The sequence below is a fragment of the Crotalus tigris genome, unplaced genomic scaffold (assembly GCF_016545835.1).
Source record: "Crotalus tigris isolate CLP2741 ecotype Arizona unplaced genomic scaffold, ASM1654583v1 scf7180000019856.1557650, whole genome shotgun sequence".
In the NCBI taxonomy this organism is placed as follows: Eukaryota; Metazoa; Chordata; class Lepidosauria; order Squamata; family Viperidae; genus Crotalus; species Crotalus tigris.
Genome location: NW_024097742.1, coordinates 710,267 through 725,475, shown reverse-complemented (window position 1 = coordinate 725,475; position 15,209 = coordinate 710,267). Strand labels below are relative to the sequence as shown.

At 40.7% G+C, this 15,209-nt stretch overlaps 1 protein-coding gene across 3 annotated transcripts in view; it reads left to right on the top strand.

Annotated features, from left to right (window-relative positions):
• Positions 1 to 15,209, top strand: part of RCOR1 (REST corepressor 1) — a 345,293-nt gene that overhangs the window by 30,788 nt on the left and 299,296 nt on the right. For 2 of the 3 annotated variants that reach the window (XM_039364835.1, XM_039364837.1), the window contains exon 2: positions 9,169 to 9,300. In XM_039364835.1, the coding sequence (XP_039220769.1) occupies positions 9,258 to 9,300 (43 nt within the window). In that variant the 5' untranslated portion in view covers positions 9,169 to 9,257. Of the gene's footprint in view, positions 1 to 5,569; positions 5,981 to 9,168; positions 9,301 to 15,209 lie in introns of those variants that run through there. The other variant, XM_039364836.1, reaches the window with a different exon arrangement.

The window sequence follows — 15,209 nt, the reverse complement described above, 5'->3', positions numbered from 1 at the left end:
TTGTCACCTCTAACCCATAGAAATCTTGAGTGTAAAAAAATTACAGAGCTGGAAGGTAAACTGTGAGATCATCTGGTCAAAACCGCAATATTACAATTTAATAGGTAAGAGCTATTGTGATCATCAAAAGGTACCGTATGAGAGAAATATGTAAAAAATGACAATATTAGAATTTGATTCAGAGGTTATGAGCTGAATGGATGGGTGATTTTTTTTTTCTCCTGCCGATGAATAGCTGATTTTGCCACCAAAGCTGGTTATTTGGTGGCTCTGTTCCCCTGTTTTTGAAGGGGAAACTAGGAAGATCCAGGACAACCTTTGGACGATTGTGCAATGATGGAGAAGAGGGGGTCTGGATGACCGGGGAAGATCTGGTCTCTTCCCACCTTTTCCCTTCAGCTGCTTATTTTTCTTAATCTTGCCTGGGTTTTAATTGCACTTTTTGAAGCTTTACTTAAGTCTCTTGATTTATTTTCACTTATTTTATAACCTCTTGCTGGACTTTTACATTTTTTTTCCTGTTCGTCCACTATTTACTATTACATTCAAAATTACTCTTTAGCCATTAGCTATACATATATATCATCATCGTGATCATCATCATCATCGTTGTGATCATCATCATCATCGTTGTGATCATCATCATTTTAGCCATTGTCTATCCACTGCAGGATGAAGGCCTCTTCCACATGTTTCCAATCCATACGGTCCTGAGATTTCTTTTGCCAGTTGGGCCCACAATACTTCCTGGTGTCGTTGATCCATCTTTTTATAGGTCTCTTTCATGGATGCTTTTTGTCAAGTGGAATCCATTCTATAACTGCATTGGTCCCTCTGCCGTCAGTTCTTCTTGCTATATGACCAGCCCCATTTCCATTGCAATTCTTTTACTCTCTTGATGATTTTGTATGCTTTCATTTATTCTCTAATCCAGTGGTTCTCAACCTGTGGGTCGGGACCCCATTTGGGGTCGAACGACCATTTCACGGGGGTCGCCAAACAACGCAGTCCGCCATTTTTTTCCCCTTTTCCTTAGCTGTGCTCCTCCCTCCTTCCCTCCCTCCCTCCCTCCTTCCTTCCTTCCTTCCTTCCTTCTCACCCTGGGATAAAAGAGATAATTAAATCTCATAAATATATTGCATTCAAAGTTTGGGATTTCTTAACATTAAGAGCTTAATGCATTGGGGTTATTTTATTGGTTAAATAAGGATAAAAGAATTAGCTTAGGCAGAAAATTTTGTTTACTTTTTACTGTGATTTATGATTCATATTATGTTGGCTATTTTGTTAATTATTAAATACTGGATTTTAATAATGTTAGGGAGTCTTAAATCAATATAAAATATTTTAAAATGCAGCAATGCACTAATCTAATAATACTTCATTTTATAATTTATCATATTGCTTGCTAATCTTTTTTTCTACTTGCTTTTCTTGATATTTTTAAATAACTACTAAAATAAAATAAAATAAATTAATTAAACAAGTAAATAAATATACCAGTGGATTTTACAAAGCCCATGAATTTGGGATTATCTCAGTGCCTTCTGAGTAAATAATACTTTTTCCTATCACGATGCCACACTAATCTGTCAATAGAAATAAACTTCCCAGATGTTACTGAGCACCAGAATTACAGCTGCTGTTTTAGAAAACATTCCTAATCCATAAAGTTGCTTGAAGAGTTGCTACAGCTGTTAGAAAAGGGAGCACATATCTACACCATAAAGTTCTTCAGTAATCAAAGCCCCAGAAAATATTTTAAAAATGTTTGCTTTACTGTTCTAAGAAAAGGGAAGGCAAAGCCAAATCTTGAGGAAATTCCCAGTTTTTCCCATTAGCACAAGTTGTCTGAGAATTGGCAGCCTGGTGGGCCCACACACCACTCATATGATACAATTTTGGGTACATCTGCTTCTGATCTGAAAACAAAAGACTTCTCTTTAAGCCGGGTTATTAGGAAATCACGGACACTTTTCAATTAAAGCATATATTCTCAGCAACCACATTCACCACTAAGAAAAAGTGAAAAAAACAGAATCAGCAATTGAAAAGTTCTACCCTAAAGTCATAAAGGTTTGACACATTAAATTACAAATCAAACAACCATAATCTAATCTAATCTAATCTAATCTAATAATCTAATCTAATAATCTAATCTAATCTAATCTAATCTAATCTAATCTAATCTAGCATGTCATGTGAATCCGGCCAGTTTGGTTATGCTAAGCCAGAAACTCAGTTAATCCTCGGTGTCAAAGTTCTGTTAACTAGGCAAGAATGCAATGCTTAGAATGCAAACACAGTCTAATCATTCTCTTCTTTGCCCTTTTAAACATGGAGTTAATAACACTGGCTTATTAACTTCAACTGTTGCAAGGAGGGCTGAAAGAATTTTGGCTATATTTTGAACCATTTAAAGTGCTATGACACTATCTATCTCACAGTATCATGGGACAAGTGAGGCAGGTGAGTTTTCTTCTTCCTCCCCTAAAAGAGCAGGCTACTTTCATGACAGGTTCTGTGCTTCATTCGAGAGCATAACTTTCCTAAGCATAATGTGCGTAAAATTTCCCTTCCTTTTTCTGTATGATGGTGAAGGAGATAGAATTGAATGTAAAGTTGGGTTCATGTAGTATAAGGTTCCCCAAAATGATCAGTCTCAATCCCCAAGAGATTCTCTCCAAGGGTTGGTGTTGCTATTATTATTTGTAGTATTATCAGTTAAAGTAGTATTTCTTAATTATTTTCATATAATGAATGCTTGGGGATTGATGAACAATCTGAAACTTCATAAAGGGGTTGGAGGGGCCCTGATGTAAAAGTTGCCCAAGAGACCTCAGTGAAAACTCCTTTTCCACATTTATTTTTTAAAAATATACCTGCCATTATAATACATCAGTATTAAATATAATTGCATACAGTTATACAGAATCTGGTAATAGCCAAACTGGCCTTAGAAAACATTGTAATTCCTTATTAAAGAGCAGAATCTTGAAAATATTTGTATCTTCATAGTTCTTTTTGACTTTTCCATTTCTCATGGAAGTTTTTTCTTATGTTCCTCCTTATGAATGTAATATATTTAGAAACATTCAAGCTTCTCTTTCTTTCCACATTTCTTAGGATCTCCAAACTGAAAATCCGTTCCTTCCCAGGCTGAGGTCAAAGGAGAACATTAAAAAAAATCTTGCAAAACAGGCTCCATAATTTTAAAACCACTCCCACTGATTAAAGTTATGATGTTAGATAAGCTTGTATATTTGCTTGGTACCTCATGGAAATTATAAAGGGGAAAATGTAATAAAAGTAGGAAAATTAAAATAGTGGGGATAAGTTGAGAGCTATGCTTGTGCCAGGCATGTGAACTAAATACCATGGTTCCCAAGGGCAGGAGATGTTTGGCCAACTGTGGGGGAACAGAGACAATGACTTTGAAGGACAGGAAGAAGAGCTGCTACCAAGGCAACAGTCAGATAAAAGTAATCTCAATCATGCTAAGAAAATAACATAAGTAAGCATCATAGGCAAGCCCTTCCCTAGTTCACATGAAGATGATGAAGGGATGGGGAAAAACTTACAAGATTCTGCCCTTATAGTTTTACAATGAAAGTAATACCTCTATGACATTGGTTTACCATGAAGGGCTGACACCCATAGATTTCATCAGGCTTTTGGATATCCATCTGGCTGTGTGATCTTGGACACCTTTCTCACTGTTACAGTTAGGAGAAGTTGTGACTTCTGCAGCTTACTGGAACATCAGCAACTACAACTTAGCTTCAATTATGTTCATTCTTTCTCCTTTGGAAAAAGGAGAAGTACAAATGAAACAAAACCAGTCTTTCTCCATGCAAGACACAGAAAGTATTGCTGATCAGAAGACATCAGGTTGCAGGGCATATGCCTGAGAGTTGAGGTTCCCTTCTTACAACTCTGTCCCAAATATGCAAACTGTGAGGTGAGACAGAATTCTAAATCTAGTCCTTAAGCATATTTATTTCTCTATATCTGCACTTCAAGGATAAACACTAATTTAGATTGCTTCTTATGAAAATCATTCTTCAAGTATGGAACATTCAGCCAAAATGGCATTTCTTTCATAGAAGAGGGAGATATCAACAGGTTCAGAGAGAGCACTTTGGAGATAAATGAACAGATGGATACTGTTATGTCCTGAGCCTGTGCAAGCAGGCTCGGGGCATTGCAAACGGTTCCGGCAGGTGCAGGCTGCCCGGGACCAGACAGGCTGTCGCCAGTACTTGTGCGCATGCGCAAGTGCTGGCGCGCCAAAAGTTGCAGATTTACTAGGGGATGGCCTATATAAGAGGCCAGGAGTTTTGGGCGTAGTCGGCGTCTTCTAACTGTAAGCTGAACACATGAATAAAGAAGTTTCCTGAGAACTACAACTGCTTCTCGTGTCTTGCCATTTCGCGAAGGACTCAACAGATACCACAGGTGTTTTAATACTGCCCAATTCAGTTTCCAATTACTTATAAACAATATGTTGAGGGGAGGAAGAAAGTTCAATAGGTCAATGGAAAATGAATCCATTCAATGGCAGTGGAATGCTAACAATTCTGGGAATGTGGAAGGAAGGGAAAACCCAGAAGGAGGGAATTAATAGCGTGTTCTAGATGCGGACACGGCTAGAACCTTTATCAGGAGCCTCCATGTTGCAATATGTCAATATAGGTCTTTTTGAGTCTCCAAGAAGTTGGCATATTGAAACAATTTTCTGCTTTCCAATCTTCTTGTTTTCCTCCAGTAATTTTCTAAGGAAGAGTATTAATGTCTTTTTAAAATTATTTCAGATAGTTTCCATTTCCTGAAGTTGCTAAGAAAAGGATAACAAGCAACAGATTCTGGTAGATGGAGCTGATTGTGACAGGCATGAGAAGTTTTCAGCTTGCCACTAAGTCTTCAGAGTGATGTTTATGAAGATCTTCTATCAATATCCGTTGGGATTAGTTTAATTCTGAAGAAACTTACCCATACATCGCATAGGATTAGAGGTCCCTAGACCTCATTTTCTTATCTTCAGAATGACATTCTTTGCCCTTAACGCTTAAACAGGGATTTCCTATATCATATATATTTTTACTACTCTAGGTGTATATTTTCAAAGAATTTCTGAGACTAGATAAAACTAGATTAAACTTTTTAATAACAGTTCTGATAATTTAAGATTGGATAACTACTGCCAACAAGATCTTTAAACTAATGGGACACACTTACACTATGAGCTTTGAATAAAAACCGTGTGTGTGCAAGTCAACATCTATCCAGCAGAGGTCAGTAATTCCTGCAACCAGAAATCAGTAATTCCTGCGCTTCAGCACTTTTGATATAAACCAAAATTAAGGCAAAATTGATATAATTATCAAACAATCAGTTGGAGAGCGCAGAAAATTGCACTGGAACATTCTGCCTGCAGTATTCCAAATGTAAATCCCAATACTCTGGGCTTAAAAATAAGTCCTGAGAGCAAACATGTTAAAAGGGAAAACATCATACAAACTCACAGTGAATTATTCTATGTTAAAAATGAAGAATGGATGCCCTATTGCAGTACCTGATGTAAAGTTGTAGGGACAGAACAAACATATATTATAGAATAGGAAGTATCTTGCTGGAGAATATCTGAGTCTGAACTGAACATGAATCAGCAATTCAACCTGGCAGCAAAAGAAGGAAACTTAGTTTTATTTGGCTGCATTCCTTTCATAGCCACAGGAAGTTATTATATTCACTCTGTTCTCTAGTATACTGGCTGGAGAAGTCTGGGAGTTGAAGTCCAAACACATTGAAGTTGCTGAAGTTGGGAAATAAGGACCTTGGTTCATGGACTTCATACTTGAAAAGGATCCAGGCAAGCTGGAAGAAACATAAAGTGAAGCGATGAAGCTAATTTGGGGACTGGAAATTTAGTCCCTCAAGAAGAGACTGGGGGAACTGAGTATGCTAAGTGGAAGTACAGGTAATCCTTGATTTATGACCACATCTGAGCCCAAGATTTCTGCTGCTAAATGAAACATTTCTTAAGTGAGTTTTGCCCCATTTTACCATCTTTCTTGCCACAGTTATTAAGTGAATCACTGCAGTTGTTAAGTTAGTAACGTGGTTGTTAAATGAATCTGGTTTCCCCATTGACTTTGCTTGTCAGAAGGTTGCAAAAATGGATCACATGACCCTGGGACACTGCAACCGTCATAAATATGAACCGGTTGCCAAGGGTGTGAATTTTGATTACATGTCCATGGGGAATGCTATAGTGGTCGTAAATGTGAAAAAGAGTCACAAGTCACTTTTTTTTAGTGCTGCTGTAACTTCAAATGGTCACTAAACGAATTGTTGTGAGTCAAGGACTACCTGAATATTTCAAATACCTGAAGGAACTTCACACAAAAGTAGGCCATGACTTGTTCCCTATTGTCCAAGAAGGCAGGACTTAGAATAACTTGTCTTAAGTTGTAGGAAAGCTGATTTTGGGTGAATGTTAGGAATGCTTTCTAGCAATAAAAATGGTTTGACTGCATGGTCAGTTGTCAAGGGAGGTGATTGGTTTTCCATTACTGGATGGGGCTAGACACGGATCTTTTCATTTGGACTTCTGCACTGATCAAGGGTTTGATCTAGTACAGATTTTGATGTTCTGTACTAATCCTATTATTCTATTAATACATACTTTATGGTGTACAGTCACAGATATCTGTGGATGAAGGACAAAGATAAAGCAGGTGTTGTAATGTTGTGATGAAAACTCCATCCCTTATGTATTTATGTGCTACATAATGTTACAAAAGAGCGGTTTGGTGTAGTGGTCAAGGCAGTGGGCTAGAATCCAGGAGACCATGACTTCTGGTCCTGCCTTAGGTACAAAGCCAGCTGGGTGACCTTGGGCCAGTCACTTTCTTTCAGCCCAAGGAAGGAGGAAATGGCAAAACACTTCTGAAATCTTGCCAACTAAAAGGCAGGGACTTATCCAGTCAGTCTCCAGGAGTCAACACTACTCAGAGGTGCACATACATTCACCAAAGTGTGTCACAATTATAAAATGGTGGAGCTTGTGTTATGACGTTGGGGCACATATTTTATTGTTATGGTGCCACTGTGGTAAGGAATGGATGCCTTTATGTATGGTTCCTGTTGTCACTTTATGGTTCAGGCTGCAACCTGGAAATACGTTCTATTGATTTCAGTGCAATGTGGAAATGCGGGGTTGCGTTTCTGGTCTTGGAACTCAGCCAAGGTCTTAGGGGCCTCTTGGTCTACTGATATTAATACTAGTAAAATCAGCTGAAAAGCCTTTATGGCAATTATGAGATTTATAGGGATAGAATAGAATAACAGAGTTGGAAGGGACTTTGGAGGTCATCTAGTCCAACCCCCTGCTCAGGCAGGAAACTCTATACCCTTTCAGACAAATGGTTGTCCAATTTCTTTTTAAAAACTTCCAGTGTTGGAGCATTCACAACTTCTGGAGGCAGAATATTCCACTAGTTAATTGTTCTGTCAGGAAATTTTTCCTTAGTTCTAGGTTGCTTGTCTCCTTGATTAATTTCCATCCATTGCTTCTTGTCCTGCCTTTGGAGAATAGTTTGACTCCCTCTTCTTTGTGGCAACCCCTGAGATATTGGAATACTGTTATCATGTCACTACTAGTCCTTCTTTTCATTAAACTAGACATACCCAATTCCAGCAACCATTTCTTATATGCTTTAGCCTCCAGTCCCCTAATCATCTTTGTTGCTCTTCTCTGTACTCTTTCTAGAGTCTCAACATCTTTTTTATATCGTGGTGACCAAAACTGGATGCAGTATTCTAAGTGTGGCCTTACCAAGGTGTTATAAATTGGTATTAACACTTCACGTGATCTTGATTCTATCCCTTTGTTAATGCAGCCTAGGACTGCATTGGCTTTTTTGGCAGCTGCAGCACACTGCTGGCTCATATTTAAGTGATTGTCCACTAGGACTCTGAGATCCCTCTCACAGTTACTACTATTTAGCAAGGTACCACCTACAGTATAGTGTACCTGTACATTTGGTTCTTTTTTTCTGTCTTTCTGTGCAGATGTTTCTACTGCAAATCTGCAGTAAATATAGTCCTCTACTTATGACCACACTTGGGACCAGTATTGTTAAGTAAAGCAGTTGTTAAGTGAATCATGCTCAGTTTTATGGGTTTTGCCAGTGAATCACTGCAGTTGTTAAGTGAATCACACAGTCATTAAGGAAATCCGGCTTTCTCCATTGACTCTGCTTGTTGGAGGTTGGCTGGGAAGGTTATGAATGGCAGTCACATGACCCCAGGATGCTGCAACGATAGTAAATAATATGCCGGATGGCTGATCATGTGACTATGAGGATGCTAGAATGGTTGTATATTGCAAAGACTGATTGTACGTCACTTTTTTTCAGTGCCTTCAGTAACCCTAACAGTCACTAAACAAATGAGTATAAATCAAAGACTACCTATATGAGATTCACATGATTTATTTATATGACTTTTCATTTGAGAGGAGCTGCATTCGATGAAGACCTTGCTAGAAATCTAAGCACAGTTTGACAGTATAAATAATCTTCCCTACAGCGTCTTCTCTTTCTCCTTATTTATCCAGCCTTGCATCATTTACCAGTCGTGTACATATTATGCAATAAGTATTTTATAGTATCTTTACTCTAGAAATCCTATTCTTTTCTTTAACCAGAAAGTGCTCATTCCTTAGTAAAGCTGTTTAGCATCAGGACAGAAGTGAACTACTTTTGTCATGAAGGCGCTGCATGGTGAGACAATAGCTGTGTGTTTCACAGTTGAAGCAATTAACACACATGGCAATTTAGAAGCCCCCTCCCAAGACTATTTAGTTCAAGGTCAATATTACTTCCCTGCATCACCACCTGTGCTATCTGATGTGCTATATCAAAGGAGGCTCGCAAATGAAATATGAAATGAAATTAAGATGGCCACTTCTCCATTGGTCTTCACAATGTTCTTGATGAGTTTCACCTCACCTAGCAAAGCTTTCCTAGCTATTTTCTGAAACAGAGAAGTAATCCAAGCAATTGGCGATGGAAATGCACAAACAGCCTGCTGCTTTCCTTAATAGTGGTCAAGTTGAATGATCACAAAGTCTCTAGCTTTTACTATTGTTCTGTTCTGCAGACTCCTCTTAACTTCTGCTGCCATCTCCTTTCTCAAGACTGATATTGTCTCAGAGCTCAGAAATTGACCCTGGAGCAGTACAAGAGAAGATGATAATATTTCTGAGAAACCAGAGGAGCAAGAGAAGAACAGGTGAGTTCATCTCTCACTGAATGGAAAGCAAGCACCTTCCTTTTTTGTTCAATTTGCAAGCAGATCTCTGCTTGCCTTGATCCTTCAGCTAAGCATTTGAGCACTGCTTTTGATTGTGTACCTCTGTGCTGGTACTTGGGATGTCTCCCAGTTGATGTTGGTGAGGAGAAAATAAGAATTGACACATCTAAAAGCACCAGATTGGGATGATCTGGTTTAGATCCATGTAACCCAAGTGCCATGCAGTAATTTTGGGTGTGGTTAATAAATTTTAAGTACATAGTTGAGACATGTTTGTTTTCCAAATCATCTGGCTATTAATGAATTGTATTGCTTGGAAATTTCTAATTCATCTGAATTAAATTCCTACCTTTTGTCCATATTGAGGACATTTACAGTATATCCCACCCTTCCTTCAAAGAGCTCAAAATGGTTCCCCCAAATAATCTTTCCATTTAATTTAATATAGTTATAAGAATATCATTATAAGAATATGTTAAGTAGCATGATGGTACCTGGCAAAGAATACCAGCTTTATGGATAGAAATTTGAGACCTGAACAGTGATTGGAAATATGCATCCGTAGTTCTCTGCAACCCCCAAATTTGAATCCCCGCATGATACTATAAATATTTCCAGTGCTGGTGACCTGTTCATGTGGCTGCTGCATCTCCTTTTATCTGTACCACCAGTTATTTCAGAATTTTTCCTCCTGTGCTTATTGTAGCAGAGCTGTAAAATATGTAATTGATATGATGTCTGGGCTGAGTGAATTGAGTCACAGCTGATTCACTCGTGCTTATGATTTAATTATAAACCAGCCCTTGTGGTAGTGACCATCATCACACCTTCTGATCTGAAGCCCTTATTTATGTACCTGGTTCTGCAAGTTAACTTAGGAATCTGGCTTCCAACCAGAGTGATCCAGAGATTTTTGGTATCCTTTCTTAAGGCAGTTTTAGATTAACCTTGACTGACCTGTCTGCTCATCTCATAACAATAATTTTGGGTGGTATGCAAGGATTAAAACACAAAATCCACAGCATTCAAGAACCCTACTCGTAGAGAAACACATAACCACAACAGATTTCTGTTTTCACTGGTGCCAAGGCAAAGTGCTGGAGGAGTGCCTGTTTCTCTAAGCTCTTATTATTGCATGATTTTTACTTATGTACTCTCTGATCCTCCAAAGCCCCATCAACTTGTGCAGCTAAGGTTGCTTTTCCATTTCTAATTTGCACTGCTTATTCACTGAGCCACAGAAGTATAGCACTGGGAGAAATACCAAGAAGTGTGCAGTATCTCTGCTTAGGATCACAAGTCTTGGATTATCTCATAAATGTTGCTCTAAATGAAACATTTTTAATTAATTCTTTTAATTAATTAATTTCTATGCTGCCCATCCAACTGATACAGCAGTTCTGGGCAACTTAAATAAAAAGTTAAAAAATGCTAGAAAACAGTTAAAATTAGAAAAAAATTGAATAGAGAAGTTAAAAGTTAAATACCAAGATGATGGGAGTCCTGGGGGTGAGAATCTTCTCTAGACTGTCAACCACCCCCTATGTAGCAGCCCGTCGGAGCCCAAAGCCAGGGGTGTCAAACTCAATTTCATTGAGGGCTGCATCAGCATTATGGTTGTCCTCGGGGGGGCTGGGTAGGGGTGGCCAGGGTGGGCGTGGCCTACTGGATGGGCATGGCCGGAGTAGGTGTGGCCTACTGGGTGGGCATGGCCAGCTCTTCATCATTCACTTCAAGGGTGTCTGTAGAGGCCTGGGCAGGAGCGGGACAGATCTGAGGGTCTCTGGCAGAAGGGGGTGGGACCGGGGCAAGCACCAAAGCATAGTCCACTGGAAGACCCTCACTGTTCCTTTCAGGCCATGCGGGGGGGGGCTGGATAGTGCCACGGGCTTCATGGAGCCCGGGCAGCAGAGGTGAAATGCCCAGCTCAGCCCTCAAGCACTCGCGGCACCAAGCCCAACCCCAGTACCCCAAGGGGGTGCCCAGCTGCACTTATCTCCTCCTCAAGGCTGCTGATGATGTGCTTGCTCTCCTTAGCCAGGTTGCTCATGATGGGTATGAGGGCAAAGTCAGAGAGAGGCCCACTCCCTCTCCATGGGAGAAGATCAGGCTTTGTATCCAAAGCTTCCTTAGCAATAGGATGGAAGACTCCCAGGATAGGCCAGGAGGAAGGGGCAAGGGGATTGTGAAAGGGCAGCAGGGTAGGACTAAGGCAGGACTTCCCTCAGACCCTCCCTCTCCTTCCTTCCTTCCTTCCTTCCTTCCTTCCTTCCTTCCTTCCTTCCTTCCTTCCTTCCTTCCTTCCTTCCTTCCTAAGAACAGAGTAGTGGGAAAATATTTGAGATGAGGGAGGGAGAAAAACAGGCAAGAAATGCAGCTGGGGAGGTGTCACCCTTTGTGAGGAGTGAAGAAATGCACCATCACCTGGAAGAGGCCAGCACATGGGCCTCGCCTACTTCACATATCTGGGTTGGTGGGCTTTGGGGGAGGGGACGCCATGAACAAATGAGAGTCGACATTACCTGCACAATGCCATCCAGCCCCCTCCTGCCTAGTTTCGGCAGGCAGTGAGGCCTTCTCCTCACAGTGCCGAGAGGCTGAGCCAGGCAGCGCGAATCTGAAAAGAAGCTTGATATTACCCAGCCCCCAGCCTGCCCAGTTTCGGCAGGCAGCAGGCGCTCTCATCACAGCGCTGAGAGGCTGAGCTGGGCAGTGTGAAGCTCGCCAGCTTTGCACCTTGCTGCCTGCTGAAATCAGGCAGGCTGGGGGCTGAGCTGCAGCATGTTTCTTTTTGGATTCATGCCACCTGGCTCAGCCTCTTGGCGCTGTGAGGAGAGTGCCCCACTGTCTGTTGAAACCACTCCTCCGGAGACCATCAAGCTGGATATGTGAAGTAGGAGAGGGCCATTTGCTGGCCACTTCCAGGCGATGGTGCATTTCTTCATTCCTCACAAAGAGTGACACCTCCCAAGCGCGTGCCCAGGGGGTGGGGCCAACGTGGCAGGGGCCGGTCCCTTGCTGTTTTTAGACGGCCTTGTGGAGCTAAGACTGAATGCGTTTCAGCATAGATGGCTACCAAAAAATTGTACATTGGCTCCCGGGTGGCCTGGGTCAGGGCCAAGGCTGTGGGGGCCATTCCCTCACTGTTTCCAGGATGGTTTCGCGGGCCACATGAAACCACATTGCAGGCTGCATCCGGCCCCCGGTCCTTGGGTTGACATGCCCTAAGCCAAACAACAGAGCCACATTTTTAGGCTCCTCTGGAAAGCCAGGAGTGTGAGGATGGACCTCAACTCTGATGAGAGAATAGTCCAGAGAGCAGGAGCCACAGCAGAAAAGGCTCTTCTCCTGGACCTCACCAGACGAAATTTTTTGGCTGACAGGATCCTTTCCACTGAAACAAGTGGGGTGGGTTAGTCCTATTGGGGCAAGATGGTTCTCAGATACCCTGGACCCATTCCATAAAGGGCTTTATAACCAACACCTTGAGTTAGATATGAAAGCAAACTGGCAACCACTGCGCATAACAGCAGTGTTACATGTGCCACCCAAGAGGGTCTCCAGAACTGTCTGTGCAGTTGGGTTATGTATCAGTTGTAGCTTCCAAATACTCTTCAAAGGTAGCCCCATATAGAATGCATTGCAGTAATCCAACAGGGAGATGAATAGGGAACGAGTGACCGTGTATAGGCCTTACGATCCAGAAAAGGGAACAACTGCTACATAACACAAAGTTGTGCAAAAGCTCTCCTAGCCATGACTGCCACCTACTCTTTGAGCGGGAGTCTCAAGTCTAGGAGAAGCCGCAGATTGTCCACCGGGTCTATCTGGGGTAGTGCAAATCCATCCGGAACTAAGGAAGATAAACCCCCAGATCCCAAGGCCCCATGAACCCACAGCCTTTTATTACATTTAAGAATCAATCCCCCTTTTATTTTCATTAATTTACTTATTGCATAATCTCTAACCTTCTTTTTAAAATAAGGATGCCAACTTTTTTCATTATTTTTGCTTTTCAGCCTGTAAATGCCAGCAGCATTCCATGCAGAAATATTGCAACTAAAACATTTCCTAGATGGTAATGTATTGGGACTACAGTGGAGTCAGCACCTGACATTGGGTAGCTACCCTAACCTTTGGCTGCACCCTCTGCTAATTCTGACTCTAAATTATTTTCCAATTAACATTTCTAGATTTCCAGATACCTTTGCCCATAATGTCTATGGAGATTCTCAGTCATCCAGGTCATGGTTGTCTCAAGGTGCTTTTTTCAAGAGGCAACTGGACTTCCTTGAAGATGTTTTGCTTCTCATCCAAGAAGCTTCTTCAGTTCTGACTGAATGGTGGGGAATGGAAGGATTTATATTCCTTTCAGTCATCTGGTTGTTAGCATTCTTCGTCAGAAAGAGTTCTGAGAAACTCACAGTCTCCTGGTTTTACCCAGGTGCCTTAACTACTAAACCAAACTAGCAATCCTTGATGTTAACTGTATTGTGACATAGACTTTCAGTAGAGCGCTATTTGTCAAAATTTGCAGTTTGGAGGCTTTATGGAAACCAATTTTCTGTCTTCCGAGAAGAAATACAATTCTCTGCTCCACACTGGCTTCATAGCACTTGTAATGAAAAAGCTGCAATGAAACAATATTTTATCTGATACTAAAGCAGGGCAAGCATCTAAAGCACTTCTTGGGGGGAGGAATCAATCCAGGTTACCTGTTTACCACCAGATTTGCAGCTCATGGATGCACAAAGCATTTCCTGAAGTGGAGGCATTGATCAGCAGAAGTATGTTTGTTAAATTGATGATTTGCCAGAGATGAAAGATACTCTCTCTCTCTCTCTCTCTCTCTCTCTCTCTCTCTCTCTCTCTCTCTCTCTCTCTCTCTCTCTCTCTCTCTCTCTCTCTGTGTGTGTGTGTGTGTGTGTGTGTGTGTGTGTAAGGAGGGGGGGAGAGAGAACTTCCATGTTCATTATTTTAGAATGAAAATGAGCTACAACTCCCTTTTTTCTTTTAAGATTTTTATTCATTTGCATTGCTCTTGTGCATTTAACTGCATACTAGTGCTTGGAAATTTAGAAGGTCATGCTTTGCCTGGCAAGCAAGTATGGGAAAACATCTCTTCCTTTGTTTCTGCATGTCAGCTGCTGTTAAAGGCACAGTGGAAAGTGAACTAAATGGCACCTTAAATGACCTTCTGGAGGGGAGGACTGGGTTCTCTCGTTTTTTTCTAGTAGTGTTGGAGACACCCCTATCAGAGAGAGCCTTTTCTTGTGGAGGTTTAATTAAGCCTCTTTAAAAAGGAGATACTCCATTGCCTTCATTCCTTCCTAGCAGCTGCAGTGTTTGGGATTCATGATTTCTGTTGACTCAGAAGGCATCCTTAATTAATTGGTTATCCTGTTTTCAAATCTTACATTTTTTTTAATAAAACTGCAGATGGCAAGTGCTACCTTGGAAGAGACATTCCTCTACTGTGGGTAGAAGAGAAAAAAGGATAATTTAATTTCTTAAATTAAACTCCCGGTAGCACATATGGGTGTAATTTTTTTTAAAAAGTATCTTTTTAAACAAATAAGAACATTATGTGGATCTAATTAATAATGTAACATTCTTCACATGTTTCTTAGATGAAAATTCCATTTTGTTTGAGAAAGGTAACTCCAGGTAAGCAAGTTCAGGGCTGCAGCCTTAATTGAATCACAACCCTAATATTGCTGGCAAACACTTTTCTTTAAATCTGAGAAAAATGACATTATTTAGAGGCAAAATGATTTCTGTAATTTTGTGGAAGACAGATAGCAAGAGAAAATAAAATTTTGAACATATATCATGCCATATATGATAAGGTATATTTGCTAAAACCCACTTTTCCTCGTATTTCTTGC